Source organism: Tinamus guttatus, unplaced genomic scaffold (genome assembly GCF_059628265.1).
Source record: "Tinamus guttatus ecotype Peru unplaced genomic scaffold, ASM5962826v1 Tinamus_guttatus_pri_ptg000151l, whole genome shotgun sequence".
Taxonomy (NCBI): Eukaryota; Metazoa; Chordata; class Aves; order Tinamiformes; family Tinamidae; genus Tinamus; species Tinamus guttatus.
In genome coordinates this window covers 2,013-24,730 of record NW_028288685.1, presented here as the reverse complement: position 1 = coordinate 24,730, position 22,718 = coordinate 2,013, and the positions used below count along the sequence as shown (strand labels likewise).

Genomic DNA, 22,718 nt, shown 5'->3' with positions numbered 1-22,718 from the left:
TGAAAAGCCAAGGAATTGCCATGTCTTAATGAAACTGCAAGCAAGCAAACAAGCAAGCAAACAAAAATGTAAGCTTTCAGACCATACCAAAACAAGTATATGTGGTAGGTGCCTTGGTGATTACATCAGAAGACTCCAGTCCTTTGCTGGAAGACTTAATTTCTTTTCAATTGCAAGATTTTCAAAAGAAACAACGAAAGCAAAAGACTCGCATACATAGCTAAGATATAGTCTTATGTTCCATATGGTTACAGTAGTGATAATGGATGCTAATAATAGTGTCATGATACCTTAGGTAATGCTAAATATCTCAAGTTAAGATGGAGAAATGGGTAAAAGATTTCAATCCTCACTCTCAAGATGCAATAGGAAATATGTATGCTCATTTCCAAACAGCATCAGGTATAGTGTTCAGTGGGACAAAGGAAATAACACTGAAGAACTGTATTTGAAAATTTGGGTTGAGGTGGCATTTCTTAGCACTCACTAATAACTGCCTTTTTTATTTTTTTTTAATTTATTCCCTGGTTAATACCTGCTGAAAATGTAGTTTCGGATAGCAAATAACTGTTTGGGGCTCGATTAAAAACCAAAAAACTAAAAAAATACGAGCAAATGACAGTGAGTCATTCTTCTCCTCCTCCACCTCCTCTCATCCCTATGGTTACTGCACTACTGCAGATGCTGCAGAGTTGACCCCCCTTTTCCTGAGGAGATCTGAAAAATCACCTCAGCATAACTGGTATTTAACTGGTGGGGAATTGGACTATAGACACACAGAGCAGGATGCTCCAAAGCAAATGGTGGTAAATGGACAATCTAGGCTTAAATGGACAATCTGGGGTAAGGGGATGCTATACTCAGCAGAGGGCTTTCTGGAACATTTCTACTCTACATAGACTAATGTACACAGTGGAGAGGAACTAAATCCTAGACGATCAAAACCTCTTCTTTCCCTTCCTGATGAGTGTCCTAGTCCATCAGACGTGAAGTTATCATCCCTCATGAACTCTCTTTGGCCCAAGGAATAGATAACTGTCCTACCAAGAGTAGAACAGGAGGCACCAAAATAACTCTCCTTCAGTCTGATACTCAGCATGTTCATCTGGGGCACTCTAACTCAAATCAATTCTCTGTCTGACTCAGGGCAAGAATTTAAATCAGTCCCTGTTTTTTGAGATGTGTGCCCAATCAGCAAGTTATATGAAAAGGATATGATTCAGGAAGAATATCTGGTGCGGATTCAGACATTCAGGTTTTGGCAAGGCAAACATTAAGTATTTCTGAACATTGTTGGAGTACCGGTTAATTCAAAGCTACCTGTAACAATTAACAATTATAAGCAATTCCCCAAGAACTGTGCAGCTCCTTCTGTTTACATCAAAACCCTTTGTTTCCTTTAAAAGGTTAAGACTTTCTGAAAAGGTTTTCTAAACAAACATCTTATTTCAGCTGTTTGGAAACTGCCTTTCACAGAGATCATGGTCAGCAGTAAAGGTTAATCTGAGCTTGTTAATAATGACGGCACATCTGGTGACAATACACAGTTTGCAGTGACAGTTTGCTATTTACCAGAGAAATGATTTCATCTGTTGAACCCTGGCTAACAAGGAAAAAAATGAGATAACGTTCTTTCCTGTTCCCTGCTCACCTCTTCACCTCTGGACAGATATCTAGAGAAGTAAAAAAAGTGCTTCTTTGTTTATAATTTAATACAAATATGGTTCCAGCTAATGATACGCAGCATGTCTGCACTTCACAGCACCAGCGCTAACAGAGGGGGAAACACAAGTGCTGCTGGAATAATATATCCAAAATGCAGTGGAGAGTAGCAGCTCCGAAAGCAGCTGGACTAAATTGATCCATTTGTGTGTTATGATTGTATGTCAAGTTAGCAGCATCGATTTTTTTTTCCTTTGAGTTGATCTTATTTCTATAATCATGGAGATGCTTTCCTTCTTTGTGAGTGTGCTGTCAAGCAAGTGCTTCAGGAGGGAAACTTCACATGCTGCACTCACAGCTGCTGACACGACACAAGGCAATGAGAATTCAGTACCTGAGAGTGAAACCTGTTTCCCACCCCTGCATCTTACCAACGTAGAGCTGGCTGTACAGTTCCAGGCGCGTATGTCCTTCTGTGGGTGCTTTCCGCACCTCCACGGGCAACTGGTCTACCTGCAAGCTGGCCTGCTTGACGTTCCTCTCAGCATTGACCCGATGCCACTGGTCATCGTTGAGCTGGCTGGGAGACCGGACAACAATTTCCACAGGTCCATTTCCAACATCAAATGAGAAGGAAACCTCTGTAGCAGCTGAAACACCGAGCAAAACAAAATACATCTTATATTGCTGCCATACTCATTTATTCTTCCTAAATAGAAATGAATTAGTTTGCGCTAAAAATACACATTGCTCAGCTTTCTAAATTTATATGCACATTCAGTTCCATCTGGAACAGAATTTATAGTTTTAAGTATTTAAGTTTCAAAATATAACCAAGCAAACAATATCTTTGAATAAGATTTTTTTTTCACAGATCCCTTCATCTCTATTGGAAAAACACATTTACTACCATTTAGAAGAAAACATCAACAGTGAGTGAAACAATGAATTTCATTTCTGATTTTTCCATTTTCAAATTTACATAGCTTTTTTTTTTTTTTTAAGACACATGTATTTTGATAAAAAAAAGTGATGCAGAAAAAGTCTACTTTTTGGGAGGGAGTAAAATTTTTTACAATGAACACATATATGAAACAGCAGCAATCACTGAAAAGAATGAAAATCTTAGGCAGCGCTAGAGTGCTCAATTGATGACTTACAGTAATTCAGAAATGCTCAGAAACTTTATAAACGTCTGCTATACTCTTAACAGATATCCCTACACGTCCTACTTTTCAAATTATATAATTGGTAATATTGGTAACTATGGAGCATGATTAATAACACATGATTTATAACATGTGATTTTGGGCTAAATACATAGTTTTTATAATTTCCTATTGAAATCTAGGCTATGTAATTTGGGCTACTGCAATTATTTTATGATAAAGGGTTGCCAGTGGTGGCATTCACTATTCACTGACATACCAGCCGGAAGTAAAGACAACTGACAGCTCCATTCAGTTTGTTTTTCTTACATATAAGAAAGAGAAACCACAGCTCCCTTTTTATTCATCTGTAAAAATCTCATTCCCAACTGTGTTTTCTGTACAGGTGTGGCTTTTCATTTGACTGACTGAATTAATAAACCAATCTTGCAAATCTTACTCTATCAGGCTGGTAGTTTGTGGTGGAATGGACACTCCATAATCATTATTGCTAACAATACTGATAAGTAGTGGGATATACTTTCTGTGCATGGCCTAGTAGATTTCACACTTGCTTTTGTCAGACTGTATAAACTGTCAACATTTTTATTAAATCTGCAAGGATAAGAATCTCTTTTCACAGAGAATCTTCTTTCAAACAGAATATATGATACAAATGACATTTATTCTTTTGTATTCTGCAGAAGTAGTTACTGCTAAAAGGAAATAAAAAGCCAGTTTAATTACTGAATTACTCTGTTCTCCGCTGACGGAGATAGTTTCACTTCTTGAATGAACTGCATTTCATAAACTGTGACTTTAGTCTGTCTGGCTTTTTGCACTTTACTAGATGGAAAATCTGTAGGACCCAGGGCTGACATTAAAGAATAAAGAGGTTTTGTTTCAATGTTATCATGTCTTATAAATTGAGGGGTTCTGACAATGAACTTGGGCAAATTAGAAATTAGAGTAAAGGCCTCTCTCTTATTTAAGTTATAACTTACGTCAAAGTCTATTTTCAAGAGTGTGCGAGTATTACTCCATTGCTTTTGCTTTGAAGAAAGCCTTTGAATCTCTTCACTTTTGGACTTGAATTGTTTCTCAAAAGTTGTCTCTCTATTAGGCTGTAAGAATGAGAACTCCTCAGCAGAGTTTTCCTCTTAGGCTAAGGCAACTGATAGCACTGCTGACATCCCCAGTGGGTGCCTTGAGTGTAAAGGTATTTGCCATCCAGCATTTTGAAAATTTCTGCAAAAGTAATTCTGGATTTGCAAGCTCTTGGTCTTCTGGGCAGATAATATCTTCTGCATGAATTCCTATTAGATTTTTATATTTAATCCTACAATTTGGGGAGGACTTGTTCTCAGTGTACGTACCTAGTGACCTCCTGGAAGTTGGAGAAATACAAGGGAAGCACAAAAACTATAGGCTGTCTTGACATATCCCCAAGCAATCTAAAAACATGACTCACATAAAACAACTTTTTTTTTTTTTTTTTTTTTTTTAATTAAACACTTGTTTACTGGGCTGCTGGTCTCAAAAAAACATGAAGTAGTATGTCTATATAAAAAGCTTTAGCAGATGAGTGAAGGCTGCATGTTGGTATGTCCTACAGGTGACATATCACATACCACTTTTGACCTTAATTCTCAATTTCTACTTGGATGAATTTTTTGAGTCTACATCTTACATGCCTTCCCCAGACAGGGCAGTTAGTACTGGTACCGTAATAGAACAAGAACATTAAATTTATTCAGAAGTTCAATATCACTCATTATATAGACAAATAGCAACTTTTTTTCTAAGTACTTCGTAGAATGTGGCATCTTTGCCTCAAATGCCTTCTTGGTCATGGTGTTATTAGATTAGAATACATTTATCTTATATGCTCACAAGTTAGCATTTATTTACAGTGACCAACTGGGCCAGAGTAGGACTTTTCAAAAGCAAATCAGCAGTACAGGTAGCAGGAATTTATACTGGGTAGTCACTTGGTAGCTCATGATGTGAGCTAACCTAATGACCACTTTATTCCCTGTTCAACCAAGTACCATAAAACTCAAGCCAAATACCTGAACAAACATCTGTTGCTTAGTTAAGAAATGGACAGAGAAAATAAATGTGTTTGTTAGTGTGGCTAGTCTGTACAAACTTTTTTCGTGACAGAAATTCCATAAAACTGAACAAGGTGAATATTTTTATGCGCTCCTGCAACACACATTCACTTAATAAAGTGAGACTTGCGGATACACCTAGTTTTACCCTTTCTGCACCTTGAACAATTGCATGTAATTAACTCGGAACATGATCCTTTTACCAATTCAATTTCCTAAAGTCTTAGGTCATTTGCAGCCATCTGCTCAGAAGGCAAAACTGTAGAAAAGTGCAGCTTTTGCAAATAAAACGCCCTTCTCACTGTTCTTACTAGGTAGCAGTAATTTGTTTTCAGTTCTGTTCAGGTCCCACAATTTTGCTATCTGAGATCTAAAAGTTTCCATTTGACTCTCCTAATGTGTTTATATACCTTTCTATGGGACTCACCAATGTTTTGGTTGATTTATATCAAAGGCCAAAGCGTCTAACTTCTTTAGGATCCTTTTGAATCTCCCCTCTTATGACACAAATTCCTTGTTAATGTATATGGCTAGATTCTCAATTCACCTACTTGGCTGTAAACCAAGGGTACAACAAAAAGATATAAACCATAGACTACTGCCAGACAGATTTTTCCTTTCCTTTCCATTTTGCTTGCTTGTTCCATAAAATCAACATCTTGAAAATATTCTGTATCTGGAAGAGTAACATCTGCCAAACTTTTTGGGCAGCATGTTTTTAAATATAACCTCTGACTAACAGCTCAGTGACTAAACTAGGTGATAGAATTCAGTGACGTGATTGAAAATGAATGAAAACCCGATCAACTGTTCGCTGCTAAAGTCTGTGGTTTATGTATGTATACATGGAATCTGTCACCATTTTGAAGCCCAGGTCTCATATCTGTAGGAACTGGAATTCATTCCACAGACTTCAGTAGACTTTAGATAAAAGAAAAAAAAAAAAACAAACAAAAAGCTTTCTAGGTTATTAAGGTTGTGTAAGTAGATGTATAGCTTGCCCATCATTTCCACAAGCACTCTGACAGCTGACTTTTAGGGCAGTCTTACAAAATCACCTCTGAAGTACCTGCCCTGCTGCCCTCATCCACACAAGTATGAGATGACCATGCCAACATGCAAAGTGTTGAGAGCTCACTCCTGGCTGCTCAAAATATGCAAAAGGAAATTCAGATGCTTTCCTGAAGTGCTGACTTGGAACCCAAGAGCTGCTTCGAGAAGTCAGCTTCATTGTGAAAAAAAACAATAGAAAAAAGAACAATATTTTATAGGGAAATTGTTGATTTGAGTTCCTTGACTGCAACACAGGAATTACTCTGCAGCTTAACTGACTGTTAATAATCAGGTAGCTGTCAAAACTCATGACCACATTTTCAGTAATTGCATGAAGCATCTGGAAGTTTTCATCCTTTATCAAATTCCCAAATGAAACGGTCATTTGAACTAATGAACTATGAGCTTTGCTCGTTTGACCAGATGACTTAGTGTACATCCCCACCACAGACTGCAGCTCTCCAAGCTGCATGGCTGCATCAGCATGATGCTGTGCCAAGAGTAATTAGTTTAATGAGACTATACAGCGCCCAGCATCAAACCCAGCATAGCTTGGAGCTGAGCTATGCAGACGTACTATCTTTTCCAGAATTAGCTCAGGTGTCTAACGTGGGGTTTAATTGTGCAGACTGGACACAGTCTACATTTGTCTGTAGGTTAAAAAGACAAACAAAAAGGGAGGCGCAGCTTTACACTCCCTTGGGTCTTCTGCAGTCATTTATAAAAGTAACAAGAAAGAAAAATAGGATGGCTAAAGCTATCATTTTGATTTAACATCATTTAACACTACTCGCTTTTCACGGTATAAATCAGTCACCACGTGTAATAAAATAGTAATGGGTCAGGGACAGTAAAACAAACTAAGATTAGAATCAACCTAAGAATAAGCAAACCATAAGACTAAATTTATTGATAAAGCATTGCTTCTTTGTGAAAAAGGAAGTACAGTACTTCATAACTGACATTTTTAGTGATTTTGCTGTAAACTTAGTTTTTAAATATCAGTGATTTATTTTTAAATACCAGTGATTCCAGACATTCTGTAACAATATTACTGATTTCTTCTCACTGAAATTACTGTTGCCCGAAGAAAAGATTTTTAAAAGCCATTTTGTCTGCAGTAGTAAGAATGCTAGGAACATTTATTGAAGAAGAAAATAAATTAGCTTCCTGATGAAAGGTAAACATATGAAAACATGTATAAATGGATGGTTTTAACCATTAAGGGTTTGGAATAAATTATATCATAATATTTAGAGAAGGTACTGATATAAATGCAAAGGCATTTTTTGCCAAGATTAAAAAAAACCCACATTTCTGATAAATAGGATTTATTAAACTCTCCTAAAAAAATTCTTTGTGGATTCAGAAGTCTTTAGAATATCTGAAACTTCTGATGATATTGTCAGTGTGTTTTGCTTCATTTTCTACTTTGTATTTTCATATATCTGGTTACCTAATGAATAGCTGACCACTTGTTTGTTCCATCTTCATTGCTTATATTGGATGACTTCGTCTACTTCAGCAATCTTTGCCTGCTGTGCTGTTTCCATGCTGAGCCTTTGAAATTTAGTAACCTCTCCTATGCTTTTAATCTTCAATATTCAGTATATACCATATCCCTCAGAAGTGCTCTAATACATTACAGTAGAGTACTAGGAAGTTCATGGGAGAGCAGATGGCAGAAAAGATTTTACAGAAAAGGCATGAGAAGGGAAAAAAGAAGCTGAAGGTTGGAAAGGTTTGGTATTGAGGCATATTTGTTTCCTGACATGAAAGTCAAAGGAAAGCATCGTATTTTCTCTATAGGGTGATAGTTTAAGCCCACTATAATATTTTTTTTTCAACAACTTCAGTGGAAAAAAAGGCTGATGGACTGTAGCACTAGCGGTTTGCTGATTATAAGCAATTTGTTATCTCTGTTTCCCTTGATTAGCTATAAAGTTGAACACTTGCCTCTGTGTTGTCTAATTCCTCTGTGTGGAATTAGACATAACTGTGAGATTGCTGAAGCTCATGCTAGGTAAAGCAAAATAATGCTTGGAGGTAAAAGAAAGAAACTAAAACAATCCAGCAATTACCAATGCTACATCATTTATAGTAAAGGGGTGATTCTGCACTGTGGCACCTGGAGGGGTTTCCACTGCTTTCAGGTGTCTAGCAATTTCTCACTGTTCTTATCAAATACAGACTTTGCTAGTGATCCACATTTCTGCCATCTACAGTGTGCATTATTGCTGTGTCCTGCTTGATTCAGTTTCAGAAAGTAAATCACAGAGTCCTGCATTTTACATTTTTCTCCACTGCATGACTACTCATCTTGGGTCCCATTAGGAAAGGCAGAGAAATTACAGTATGTTATTTAGAAATAAATAAACAGGCATCAAACTTTATTTTGTTGCACACATGCTGCCTATACCAATATCCATCCCTGCCCATATATATTCCAAAGTATTTGCAGGCATATTTCAGTGATTCCTGATTGCCATTTTATACAGAGTTCAGTTAGGAGCAGTTTTTTTCCCCTCTGTTTTTTAGCATTTAAGGGAATAATAGAATGGGATACTATGTACAGTCATTTCCTCAAGTGCCCATTTCCAGCTGCGCTGTTTCAGCAGCTATTCATGACTGTAGCCTGCCCTCAGAAGGGTAAGAAGTTACATTTAGAAAATGGCATATCCATTAGATGCAGCACTTTTTTTTTCTCTGTTACAGCTTGTTTCTGGTTGGAAGCCATTAGGTCAGCAAGCTGAAGCTCAGTATGAAGGAGAGAAAGAATTGAATACAACATCTCCATCATTGCAAGTGACCATTTCTGACCAAATAAGGAGAGATTTGATTTGGATAATGACTAAGAATTAATTATTTCCATTTAATTTTAAAATACACTCAACAATCAATTAAAAAGGCAACTACAGGCCAGTCAGCCTCACCTCCGTCCCCGGAAAAGTGATGGAACGGCTCATACTGGCTGTTGTCTCCAGGCACATGGAGGACAAGAAGGTGCTCAAGAGTAGTCAGCATGGATTCACCAAGGGAAAATCTTGCCTGACTAACCTGATAGCCTTCTATGATGAAATGACCGGCTGGATAGACGAGGGGAGAGCGGTGGATGTCGTCTATCTCGACTTCACCAAGGCTTTTGACACCGTCCCTCACAACATCCTCCTGGGCAAGCTCCGGAAGTGTGGGATAGATGAGTGCACAGTGAGATGGATTAGGAACTGGCTGGATGGCAGGGCCCAGAGAGTGGTGATCAGCGGTGCAGAGTCTAGTTGGAGGCCTGTGGCTAGTGGGGTCCCCCAGGGGTCAGTCCTTGGTCCAGTCCTGTTCAATGTATTCATCAATGACCTGGATGAAGGCACAGAGTGCTCCCTCAGCAAGTTTGCTGATGATACCAAACTGGGAGGAGTAGCCGATACCCCACAGGGCTGTGCTGCCATCCAGAGGGACCTGGACAGACTGGACAACTGGGCGGTGAAAAACCTCATGCAATTCAACAAGGCCAAGTGCAAGGTCCTGCACCTGGGGAGGAATAACCCCAGACACCAGTACAGGCTGGGGACCGAGCTTGTGGAGAGCAGCTCTGCGGAGAAAGACCTGGGTGTCATGGTGGATGATAAGTTGACCATGAGGCAGCAGTGTGCCCTCGTGGCCAAAAAGGCCAATGGGATCCTGGGCTGCATTAAGAAGAGCGTCTCCAGCAGGTCGAGGGAGGTGATCCTGCCCCTCTACTCAGCCCTGGTGAGGCCGCATCTGGAGTACTGTGTCCAGTTCTGGGCTCCACAGTACAAGAGGGATGCTGCTGGAGAGAGTCCAGCGCAGGGCTACAAGGATGATCAGGGGCCTGGAACATCTGCCCTACGAGGAGAGGCTGAGGGAGCTGGGCCTGTTCAGCCTGGAGAAGAGAAGGCTGAGAGGGGATCTCATCAGTGTATATAAATACCTCAAGGGAGGGAGTGCAGAGGACGGTCATGGTCTCTTTTCAGTGGTGGCCACTGATAGGACTAGAGGAAATGGCCGGAAACTGAAACATCAAAAATTCCATAGGAACTTAAGGAAAAATTTCTTAACAGTGAGGGTGACAGAGCACTGGAACAGGCTGCCCAGAGAGGTTGTGGAGTCTCCTTCTCTGGAGATCTTCAAAACCCGCTTGGATGCAGTCCTGTGCCACGTGCTTTAGGTGTCCCTGCGTATGCAGGGGGGTTGGACTAGATGATCTCTAGAGGTCCCTTCCAACCCTAAGCATTCTATGATTCTATGATTCTATGATTCTATGAAAAAGCTGAACAAAAATGTCAGCCTTCCTAGCCTTCCTACACAGTGGATTAGCTTCATATTCAAGTTGGGATTTATCATTGCTTCAGGAGATACAAAATATTTAAATACATTTAAATGAAAGTACCAAATTTTTCCACAATCTTACTTTGTAAAGGCTAAGCATGCCCTCAGAAGATAATTATTTATTGTCAGTTATTTACTAATTACTTCATTTATGCTAAGTGCATTCTAGCTGTTTTGTAGGTAAGCATTTAGAAATAACTCATCCTTTCATAATTGCATTTTAGTTTATGTAGCAATTTTTAGCCAGTGACGTAAAAAATCCACTGTTATCATCCCTATATAACACAGAAGCAAAGCAAAGGCAAGTGAAATGACTTATTTAAGGCCAAACATTAGATGGTCAACACAGAGTTTGAAAAAACACCTACTTGCTTTATTTCTAAGCCAATACAACTGCAAGCAGACAATGTTACCTCCCATTCAGCCCTCTTCCAGCAAGTACTTAGCTGCTTGGAAGAAAGAAATGTGATTCAGTTGAAGCTCCTGTTGTTTCATTTCTTGAAAGGTACTAAGCCTTAAAAATATAGGAGCAATATCTTTTAGTCTTTTAGTATGAGACGATTCACACAAAGGGAATGGCAGTCAGTGTACTGAGTGGAAAGGGAGAGGAGGAGCATGCTTTCTAATCTGTAGTGGCTTCTCATACACTTCATTATATCCTCTTAACTGAAAGACTCTACCGTGGAACTGAGCAGGTCCCATGCAACAGAAGATACCACCATAACTGAGATGCTGCAAGGCAGTGAGCAGGCACGGCAGTTTCAGCAGCAGTCTCTGATCTCTGCTCAGAACTCCTGAGGACCCTACTGGAAGCTGAGGGGGTTTTCTGGGGACTCTCCAAGACCTGCAGTGCATCCCAACAAGCAACATCTGGAGCAAAAGGGTCAGGAGACCTTCAAGGATGAACAAAGTGCTCCTGGAAAAACTCAAACAGAAGGAAGTGCATAAAAGATGAAAGGAGGGACAGGCCACTTGAGAGGAATATAAAAATGTTGCCCAAGTATGTAGGGATGTGGCTAGGAATTTGGAATTCTGCCAAGATTCGGAAATCTGACAAGTTATACCAAGAACAGCCAAGAAGGGCTTCTTTGAATTCATCAGCAACAAAAGGAAGACTAGGGAAAATGAGGGCCTGCTACTCAATGGGACAAAGGGCTCTGGTCTGAATGGTACAAGGACTCTGGTTTGAAAAACTTCCATGAGGGTGATAGAGCATTGGAACAGGTTGTCTAGAGCAGTTGTGCAGTCTTCTTCCTTGGTAATGTTCAAAACACAATCCTTGGCCATGTGCTCTAGGTGACACTGCTTGAGGGGGACGTTGGGGTAGGTCATCTCGAAAGGTCCCTACCCACCTCAGCCCTTCTGTGAACTCTCTCATGCATTCTACTAATGGTTTGCTGTAATTTGGTAGCTACTCTTTGGTGGATGAAAGGCAAACTTTGAGAGGAGAAAGAGATCCCTTTTTAAAAAAAAAATATGATGCAAAGTTGGCACAGAGCTAAAAAAAAAATATACCCACAATAGAACTGGATACTTACAAGTAAATGCAGAGGATATGCAATAATTCCTTGAATGTTTAGCATTTGAATGTCATAACAATCAGCCAGTATTGTAAAGAATGCATTTTACTATGCATATGCTGTGATTTTGAGAGACAGTACATCGCCCATGTGCTTTTCTTCCCCTTTTCTACCATTTTTTTTCCTATTCTGGGGCTTGTGAATTTAATGTAGCATCTGCTGTAAATTGCAGGTAAGATTTCTAAAGGTATCTAGATGCCTGGGAAGCAGTCACCAAAATACTTTCAAAATTTGGGAAGATGTGTATGCTGACATGAATGTTTCTCTCTCCTTCTTCCTTGTCATGTAAGTCTTCTGTAGTGACTGTTTTATAAGCAATTTGTCATTGTTTATTTCTCTACGACTGTCCAGAAGTCACTGTCAAGGTAAGGACCCTATTGTGCTGCACTTAGCATGGTCCTGACACAGCACGTACATCTAAAAACCTAAATCTCTTACTTTCAGTTTAATGAGTCTGTATATGAAAAGTGCATTACAGGGTGGATAGATTACGCTAACTCTGGCTTTCCTTTTTTTGGAAACCTTTAAAGAGAGTTTTCTGTGAAAACCATACTTTTGGTTTACTATTGCAAACAGATAGGACAAAATGCCCTAAAGAAAATGAATGTTGACGTATTTGATATCGTTTACCTTTTTTTACTCTGCAGCAGGGCAGAAAAATATCCACAAAAATACAAAAAGTACCACAGAGCAGTATACAAGAACAGGAGAAAGAACTGACATATTGGAGGTAAAAAAAATGCACTTTGACTTCATAGCAATTAGAGGTAGAAAACACTTGTAATGCTGACAGAGGACAAAAGGTAAAGTCTTATATGTCAGTGAGGGACCTCCTTAGATCAGAGAATTTCCCCTAACTAGTTTTCTGCATTGTACGTATGATTCTCATAAAAGATAAAGCCAACAGGAGACCCATTCCTACATGCTGCTATAGCAACTGAAAACATAAAAGGATGAGTGAAAAGATTTATGATTGTATAAAATATTTTTGTTAAGTATCCATTTAAATATAAAGCTATCATCTGCAGTGCACTGAGAAAAGTCCAAAACACACTACAGTGAGCCAGGCTCTATTTTAGAAAGATGTTCAGATCTAAGTGATGTAAAAAAGACTAAATTATAGAAGCTAGTGCAATGGCAGTCTTATGGTAGTAACTGCTCTCATGCCACTCTTCAGAAATATTGTGTCATGGTTTTATCAATCTTTTAAATTTTTACATGACATTTCTTTCTTTTTTAAATATATATAAAAAAAAAATGTGTGAAAGGTTCCTGACTGAGAACTCTGGAGAAGGAACATTAGTTACCTTGTCCTTGAAACAACCTGTAGCAAGGCAAGGTAGAGAGAGGGTAAATCAAGGATGATTTAAAAATTAATTGATTTTCAGCATGATTTAAATCACCTTTTTTAAAGGTAGTATTTAAACCATGATGAAATCCTGTAAAAGTGATAGGAAAATTTATGGCAGAAACTTTATATTAATATTTTTAGCTTTAACCACACCATAATGTTCTTGCAAATACTTAATCAGAAAATAATTAATTCACATGAATAAACCTATTGAAATAATTTGAATTAATCATGTGCATAAATATTTGTGGCATCAACGCTACAATTTTATTATTAAAAACACTACAGCTTTCATTAAATCTTTTTTTAGCAGCATAAAATCTTTCCTACTTCAAAACAGAATTGCATTGGTGAAAGCAATGAAAAATAATTAAGGCTTTTAATAAGCTAAGTGATTACCAACACTTCATATACAAAAGCTAACTTAGAAATGTTTACAAAGTACTAAGACTCTGGCTAATCACTCAGGACAGACTCTCAGAAGTATCTAAAGCAATTAGAAACAGACATCCCATTGCATTCAGGCTGTATAAGCTGAGGTAGCAATGCAGCTTCACTGGGCCATTTCAAATTTCCTCACCTGTACTGCTTCAGTGTATGGGGTTAGGATTGCAGTCTGCATGGGCTCTATACTTAATGAACTAGCACTTGAGATTTACGCTGTTTCCAAAGCAGGTTGTTAAAAAATCACTTATTTGCTGAGATGAGTGTTCTTAAATATTAAAATTTGGCAGAAGAAACACAACTAGTGCACTGTCTCTTCTCAGGGAGCGGGGTCTTGCTAGGCTTATTCTTTCCTACAGTGAGAATACCATCACTTTGGCAAAGGGCAAAGAAAAGCTTAGGATATTCCAAAATGTTGTTTCTTACTAATCCGGCAGCCACAGCATGCACAGATGCAGTGAGAGCAAGAGCCTGCAACTCCTGAGGGAGAGGAGAGAGCATCCACCAGGCCTAGCCAGGTGAGAGAGGCAGCGCAGCGTCTCCTCTGCATTAACCAGAGCCCTTCAGGTGCTTCTGCATGTTACACAGACACAGGCACATCTAGGCATGCCAGAAGCTGCATCTTTAGGAAATTCTCTTGGAAAATTTAGGCTGGTAGAGGCTTGAAATGTTTCCTGCTGGGTGGCAGCTAAGCAGATGTTTTGAGTATCATTTTGTACTATACTTAAGTCTTCTGGTGGATCTAACCTCTGCAACCTTGGTTTGTAGGAGACACATCCTGTCATGAAGTAAACCAAAAGAAGGGAAGAAAAGCTTGGCCTTACAATTTGTTTTGGAATATGTTACTGTTACTTCTGTTAAAGAAGAAAATTCAGTGACTAGGTTGGGCTGGAGAAGTTAACCAAGTGTCCTTGAAGTGGTATCCTGATCATTACTATATAAAGTGATGCAAGAAGTCACTTGCAGGAGAAACATGCTTTCACCTTTTAAGTTGTTAAGTTTATGTAAACTTGAGTTTGCATAAACTCCAAGTTTATGTAAAACCTCTCTTCCAATTACAGGAAACTACAAACATAATCTAAAATAATGGATTTAATGTAATGTAGTAAGTTACTGTCCATATTTTGTCTTGCAATTGAGCAAGGCAGAAGCACACACAAAGCCACAAAGTAAAGCCAACATCACTTTTGAATGGGTAGCCAAGAAAAGAAGGCTGAGAGGAGAATATATCAACATGTGCAAGTCACCTGAGGGGTGATTGTAGGGAAGATGGGGCCAGGCTCTTCTCTGTGGTGACCGATGACAGGACAAGGGGTAACAGGTTTAAGTTGAAACAGAACTGTTTCTGTTGAAACAGAAATTCCACCTTCATATGAGGAAGAACTTCTTTACTGTGAGGGTGACAGAGCCCTGGAACAGGCTGCCCAGAGAGGCTGTGGAGTCTCCTTCTCTGGAGATCTTCAAACCCCTCCTGGATGCCACCCTGTGCCACGTGCTCTAGGTGTCCCTGCGTGTGCAGGGGGGGTTGGACTAGATGATCTCTAGAGGTCCCTTCCAACCTTAAGCATTCTGTGATTCTGTGAATATGAAAGTGTATGAAGGATTTAACAAGATCAGTGTAATGGATGTCCTTCTTTGAGTTAAAAACCTCAGATTTTTGGAGCAAAAGAATTGTTACAGACCTAGCATGTCTGATTTTCTCCTAAAAGCGGGGCAGAGAATAGAACTGTATAGATAGTCAAGAAAACGGATGAAATAGGAGTCTTGAGGAAATCTTCTAACTTCTAATTTGTTTTGGGACAGATCTTATTAATTGTTATAAAGCACGCCTTTGCATAAGACGTGAAATTAAGGAGAAGCAAACTGCTAATAACATGAAATTGAAAGCTGTGAAAATACTGCATAACACAGTTACTAACTCGTGATTAGCCAGAAATTCCTAGGGCACACTGGGCAGGGTATGTATTAACGCCAAGGTACTGGTAAGCCATTATCAGAATTAATGTGGATAGCTTTGTTGAGGATGATGAATTTGAAGTGAAATGAGAGAAGTCTATTACCGTAACAAGAGATACTATCTTATGAGACAAGATGATGCGAGCTTGTCTTGCTTAACATAGCAATTAAAAATTGAGAGAAAGTATGACTGCTCCATATATACACGAGAGGGGCAGTAAAATAAATGCTAGGTAGGGAAAGCAATTAGCCCAGCTAAAGAACAATACTGAAACAAGAATGAATGGCTATAACCATATAATGCAAATATTCAGAAATTATGAGTTTCCTAAAAAACAGAGGGAGTGAAATATTGGTTCCTCAGGCCAAAAAAACCCAAACCAAACCAAACCAAAAAAACCCAAGCTATTTTTAGCTAGGGATCTCCACATGGATTAAGCATTGTGGCTTTCTGTGGTAGTAAGGAACTAAATTCAAGGACCCAAAAGTGCCTTTTGTTACCTGCCTAAGATATATCATAATTCTGCACAGTATAGCAAATATTAACTTATTGTAGGGGAAAAGATCAGCATACTTGAAGAAGGTAACAAAGTGTATGAAGTTTCAGCAGCTAAGACAAATAAGACTGGAAATGAGGGAGAATAGCTGTGATGAGTTAGTGGGCGATGGGGCTAGAAATTGTATGCCATGTGTTGAATATACTCAGTGCAGTATAAAATGCTGTTAGGCAGAGATGTGCTTTTTATTGCCAGTCAGCTCCCCCTTTGTACTTCCTTTTGCGAATTGCAACTGATTTGTAAGACATTGTGGCATAAACTGATTATTGAAGAGACTTTTAAGGCAAGGAGAAAAATCAAGCCAGCAGCACCTATGAAAGGCAAGAGGCAGTGCTGAGGAGATGCTGTATGGTGCAGCACAGGTCCAGGAATGCTATACTGAAACTGAAGCAGATCAGCTTGTACCCAACAATATGTACCTCTCCAACCTCACTAAAGAGGCGCCTACTGACCAAATTTTTATGGTCTAGAGTTCTCCACTGTCACGTGTCTAGGATTTTCTATTGGTCTGTTTCAGCCAATTGCTCATTTGGGACTTTTAATTCTTGCCTTTGTCTTGCTCCCCACATGAACTGAATGCTGCTAATTAGGAACAAGGAAGCAGGTGAAACTGGGCTTCTAAGATGGGCCATAAGCTACACCTCCTTGAAAACTACTTTTCTGTATCACCTACCTCATCCTATCTTTAAAAGCATGGTGCCCACAGTTCTTCAGATATTTACTTGTTTTGTTTCTCTCGTTGTCCTCGAATAGGACAAGAGTTGGTAAGTGATGCTGTTAGAACATTTGGCTTAAGAAAATTCCCCAAAGAAATTTTTACATCTAATTTGATGGTTTCCTATTGGCTCCGGGGACCAAGAATTTCCTCAGTGTCCTATGCACCATCTGGTGTGTGGCTAATGCAACATGTTCTCCTAGGGGGTTGGTTTTCAACATAGTGGCCTTCTGCTAGGAAGGCAAAATAGCAACTCAATTAAGAAATACAATGAAGGTCACCCCAGTTTTCCTATCCTGCTACAGAGATAAAGCAGCAGAAAATGCAAGCTGCATTTGCATTAACATATGGGAAATTAAAGAACATCACAAGGAAAACTCATTGATAGGGTAGAGTTCCAATTTAGGATGCCTCTGGAGAAAGAAGTGATGAAGTTAATAAACATTAGTAAGAAAAGATATTAATCAGTCATGTGCTAAAGCATTGAGTGTAGGATAACGAATGCTGCCTAGGCAGAAGGAAACAGCAATGGGGATCACTGTCCCAGGTCAGTCACTGAGTGTTGTCTGATTTTGGAGGAGTTATGTTTCACCTAAGTAGCCTAGAAGCAGACAAGCACAAGAAGCAGTAAAGGACTGCTCCAAGTGCCCCCTTCAAGCACAAACTTTAAGTATTAGTGATCTTTCAACATCCCTCACCCATGGAGGGAGCAGATCAATCTGGAGTCATATTGCTGCTCTCATTAGAGGGATGCTCCATGCAATTCCGCTCGCAGCAGCTAACTTCATCACTCACTCCTTGGGGAGATTCCTAGGGTGGCTCACATTGCAGGGGTGATCAGCTGCGTGATGCATCTCTGACAGCTGAGGTTGTAAGTGTTCCTAGCTTTCCAACTAGAAATTAATAAGAAGCTTCTGCCTCTCTTAAATGTTCATGCCAGGACCAAACACAAGCTGACCTTTATCTCCCTAAGCCTCCAATTTTTTGTTCCCTTGTAAATTTGACTTACTGTTTACTTAATGCAGAAAAATAACAGTGAGGCACAATTAATGAGCGTTTGTAAATTGCTTGGAAATTCTGGCATGAAAGGAACTCCAGAAGCATGCAGAAAACCTTCTTTGTTAGAATAACATGCCTGTGCCAGTAGGTTTAATTCACAATAAGCTTTCTAGAGCAATGGTATTGGGAAACTGACTATAAAATACCGAGAGCAGATACTTCTTCAAAAATTTACATTTTTTTTTTCAGGAGTATGTCTCTTCCAAAGTTTTGTATTTTTTTAAATCATAAAATTTAAGTTTGGCATACTTGACAGACACCTCCTAGGCACAGGCAGTTTTACTTTCATACTCATGACTTCTTACTGTCTTCAATCCAAGTTTCATGAATTTTTGAAAGTGCACTCTTGCTAACTTGACTAGTCAAATATATTGATATCAAGTTGATATTCAGACAGACTTTAGATAGCATCCTGCCTGCAGTATAGTTTAGTGCTGGATCCTAAAAAACAAACAAGCAAAAAACCGCACAACAGTAGAAGCAGTAAATGACTTCTCCAAGTGCACCCTTCAAGCAGAAACTTTAGGTATTAGTGATCTTTCAATATCCCTCACCCATGGAGGGAGCAGACCAACCTGAAGTCATACTGCTGCTCTCATTAACGGGATGCTCCATGCAATTCCTACGTGCAGGAGCTGTACTGCTGCCGGGTGATATGCAGATTGCTACTTCATCTGTTTTACAAGTGATAGCTCTGCTCCTTACTACCAAGGAAGAACTAAAGGCAAAAAATGAATTAGGGCAATGACCAATTGAATCTGGTTAGTAGTGAGATTGAACTGAATCTGTAGCAGTAAGATCCGTAATGACAGATCCATTTAGCTGATGGCACGCAGCGTCAGTTCACAGAGGTACCAAGCACTGCAGCTGACTCCCTCTCACACAACAGAGCAAGGGACAACCTTGTTGCACGTAACTGTAAAGTTATATGAGGAATGCACAGTAAATTTTTGTGCTTTTGTGCCTACATAGTGGCAAAGCAAATGAGGGGCTCTGACAGAGATGGTGGTTGCTGCCCAAGCAATTTCTCAACTCAGTTCAACCTTTTTGCACCAGGGGATTGCTTTTACGAAAGACACCGAAAAGAAATCGTCTGAGATCATTACCCAAGCAGGCTTTGCAGACTGCAGGTTACATATCTCTGCAACCTAAATGGCGGAGCAAAGTTAAAGGAGGAGAAAAGGACCTTGGTAGCTGAGCATAAGTGAAAAAAATGAAAAAATAAAAATGAAAAAAGTGTTTTCACAGGAGGACTGGGTTTTAAATTAAACTTGCCTAAAAAATGTGTAAGAATGTTCCAAAAAAAAAAATCTCTCATTTTCTCCTCAACATTTTTAAATTCGAGAAGTTCTAGAAATTTTGATCTGCATGTATGACTACTGGAAGCACTGCATTACAGAAAAAGTTACACTTTACCGAATTACCTCCTTTCTAAGCCTAGTTTTTGCTACCTGACCAGCCAGCTCTAAAAATCATGTGGTTCTGTAGATTTCTAATCTCTGCCAGCTGTTTCATGAACCATGGCAAGCAAGAGCCTGCAAGAGCAATAGCATGATAAATAGGCTAACCAAAAACTTCAGTCAAATTCATTGCAATGTTTTATCACTGCATTCTTCACGACAGTCCTTGTCAATAGCTATTTTTTAAAATCAGAGGCATGTTTTTTTCCCTTCCTTCTTGTTTTTCCCCTCTCCTCAAAGATGGCAGTCCGGGGCTTTCTTCAAGGACCATGAAGGCACTGGTTGAATGTATCCATATGGCTGGGCATAGCCCAGGCACTAGGGCAAGATTCCTCCTCATTTTCTTAAAAATCTACAGCTTAGAAAATAATCTGTGGAGCTTCTGGACTGTAAGAAGCTCCAGGACAGCACACCAATAAAGTATTTTAATGCACATTCCCAGTAACAACTCCTGTGCTTCAAATAAACAACGCATTAGCAAACTGCTTTCCAAAGAAAAATCCTTGGAAGAAAAGATTTTTGAATTTAAGAATCTTCATAGGAACAGAGGAACAATGATTTGTTCTCTGATTTATTCACCAAGTACAGCAAGCCAACTAAAATACTGAATATTTAAAAATCTCTCAATTTCTGGTCTGTCGTGCTAGACTCCTGCTTCACTAACCATGCATTACAGGCACGTACAGGTATTTCACAGGCAAAGAAAACAGAAAAAAAAAAGAATTTGAACTGTCTCTAGGACAAATTTCATCATTTTCCCTTTGTAATTGTAAAAATTAAACAAATCAAGTAAAGCTTTTGTAAGAAATCACTCTTCAATAGGAATTCTACACATACAAGGTGGCAATGAACACACACCACCACCATACCCACTGCTGAAAACAAGTCTGAGACATCTTGCAGTAAGGATAATAACTGTCATTGTGCAAATACCTTTAATACAAAATTGGCATAGTGGTCCTGCTATAGAATTTGATGGGTTAGCAGGAAAGCATTTGCCAAAGGAAACCTTTCTCAGGTTTTCAGGGTAATTCTGCAATTACCATACTGACTTTATTTATGTTTTCATTAAGAAACAAAATCGCATATTAGTTTTATGGCACTTTTGCAAAGGGAAGCAGGTGTTTTTAGTAAGCAGAAGAGTCTAAAGTAAGCAATTTAAGTAACTTCTGATATCCAGAAATTTGGCTTTTCATTCAAGTGAGTTCCAACAAAACATAAATGCAGATTAGGGGAGGAAAAAAAAAGTGCAGCTATTTAGTGACTCACCTGAGCATGAGTATTATTTAAAGTTCAAAAGATAGTCACCTTTGAGTCACCTTTATTCACTCCTATTATGACCTTTATCACCTCTTAAGTTAAACACACGGCTGGGCTGATATCTGAAGTGATTAAGAACATTTTCCATTCAGGAGAAGAATAAGGAGCTCTGGAGATGTCTCCTTCAATCGAGTTAAGCACTGCTTAAATTTACGTTGACATTAAAAAAAAGTATAATAGCCACTTTAATAATGAGGACCCTGCCCATTTATAAGTGGGCAAACATATTACCAAACATACTACCTCTAATACAATATTAAGTATTTGGATTTGGACCCACCTATGGATTACAGGAAACTGGGATTAAGCAACATCATCTTTTGGAAGGATTAAAAGAAGCTGCTACTCACTTAAACTTTGTACTTAATTTTACCTGGAGGGCAAATTTCTTTGTTTCAAAGGAGCTTGTTAATGTTTTTTAAATTCCAACACTCTACATAAAGTGTTCAGATTCCAGAAAGCATTGAAAAGACATTTTGTTTTAAATGGGCATATAAACTGCACTGCATCTACCTGAACAAAAAATAGATTATTTGGGATATGCAAAGAATGTCTTCTCTTTCAGTGCTGGTGACATTGGACGCCTGCTCTTGTGCATAAATATATTGAGGTACGTCCTTGTGCTCCATGCAGCCAACAGAGCCCCCGCTTCCGTCAATGGCGCTGGCGCGTGGGGCGGGAGCACGCAGTGTGCGTGCGGTCGGGGGGTGTAACGGGTCGCTGGAGTGCTGTAAGGACATCTGGACAGATTACAGCCGCCTCGTCACCACCGTCATTTATGTCATGGCAAATTGGGTGGAGGGAGAGCAGAGGAGAGGTAAAATATTTCCCCTGCTTAGTGCAACTGCTTTGACTTTGCTCAGCAGAATTCTGCTGTTGCCGAGGATTTTGCCACCTTTTTACCAACGTTTGCCCTTGGGCTACTCAAAATAGTTTAAATAATAAAACAATCTTGCCTCCTGATAGCATTATAACTTCTTTTTTTTTTTGGATCAGCAATTTCATTAACAGATAAAACTTTATTTGCATTTCTATGACATTTCAGGCAATTTAAGCATCATGTACATGTTTTGAACTCTCTGGCTCCTTTCAGAACCATTAGGATGGCCTCCCTTCCTTCCTGACCCCCCTCCCACATTGAGGGAACAACTGTGGAATAAGACACAAAAGGCAAACAGCTGCAGACACACACATCAAAGAAATAAATTTGGCATACAATTTTGACAAATATTTTGATATTTGTGTTGCTTTGCACCCAATGTTTCTTCTTGTTTCTTCCCTTCTGTGCCCTTGTACCATAATACACTTCAAGTGCTCTCCCACACAAAGGAGCTTGAAAACAGTTCAAATGACTTTACTGGGAGGCTTTTTTATCCCCCAGAATTTACCAAGCTTTTGCACTTTGCTCAATGATCCACATTCTTTCAAATCTATTATCTGACAAGAACCTGCTCCAGGTGGCAAGAGAAGTACTGGAAAACACAGACTTACATTTCAGCTCCAGTTTGATGAAGTCCGTGTTGCCCAGGTTCTCAAGAAACACTCCGTCCGAGGCCGACGTCTTGAAATAGAAGGAGATGTCAGCGCTGGTCTCCCCTTGAAAGGTGGAGAAGTGCAGGTAGGAGGAGGAAGTAAAGAACGAAGCAGCATTCCAATAGTTCCCTATGGAGATGGGATAGACAGAAAATATATATATTTCCGTGCTCCCTAGAAGCTATCAGAAAATTTGAAGCTTTTAATGTCAAGGCATGTTCCAGTGTGGCGTACAGTGAAAAAACAAACAAAGAAATGCCTTTGATTCTGCTATCCATTCTTTGTTTCACTGGAGATGGCATGTCAGTTTTGGAACACTTTAGATAGTTAAGGTTTATATATTTTCAAGTTCTTAATTTATGATATTAAGTCACACACAAAAATGTTGAGAAAAGGCTTCTAGCCAGTAACGTTACTCCCTA

At 39.2% G+C, this 22,718-nt stretch overlaps 1 protein-coding gene across 1 annotated transcript in view; it reads right to left on the bottom strand.

Annotated features, from left to right (window-relative positions):
* LOC104570061 (contactin-associated protein-like 2) overlaps positions 1 to 22,425 on the bottom strand; it is a gene marked incomplete at its 5' end in the record, with an annotated part of 102,264 nt that extends 79,839 nt beyond the window's left edge. Inside the window, 2 exons of the mRNA XM_088522390.1 lie at positions 2,094 to 2,312; positions 22,255 to 22,425. Of these exons, the coding sequence (XP_088378516.1) occupies positions 2,094 to 2,312; positions 22,255 to 22,425 (390 nt within the window). The remainder of the gene's footprint in view (positions 1 to 2,093; positions 2,313 to 22,254) is intronic.
* Between the last annotated feature and the right edge of the window lie 293 nt (positions 22,426 to 22,718).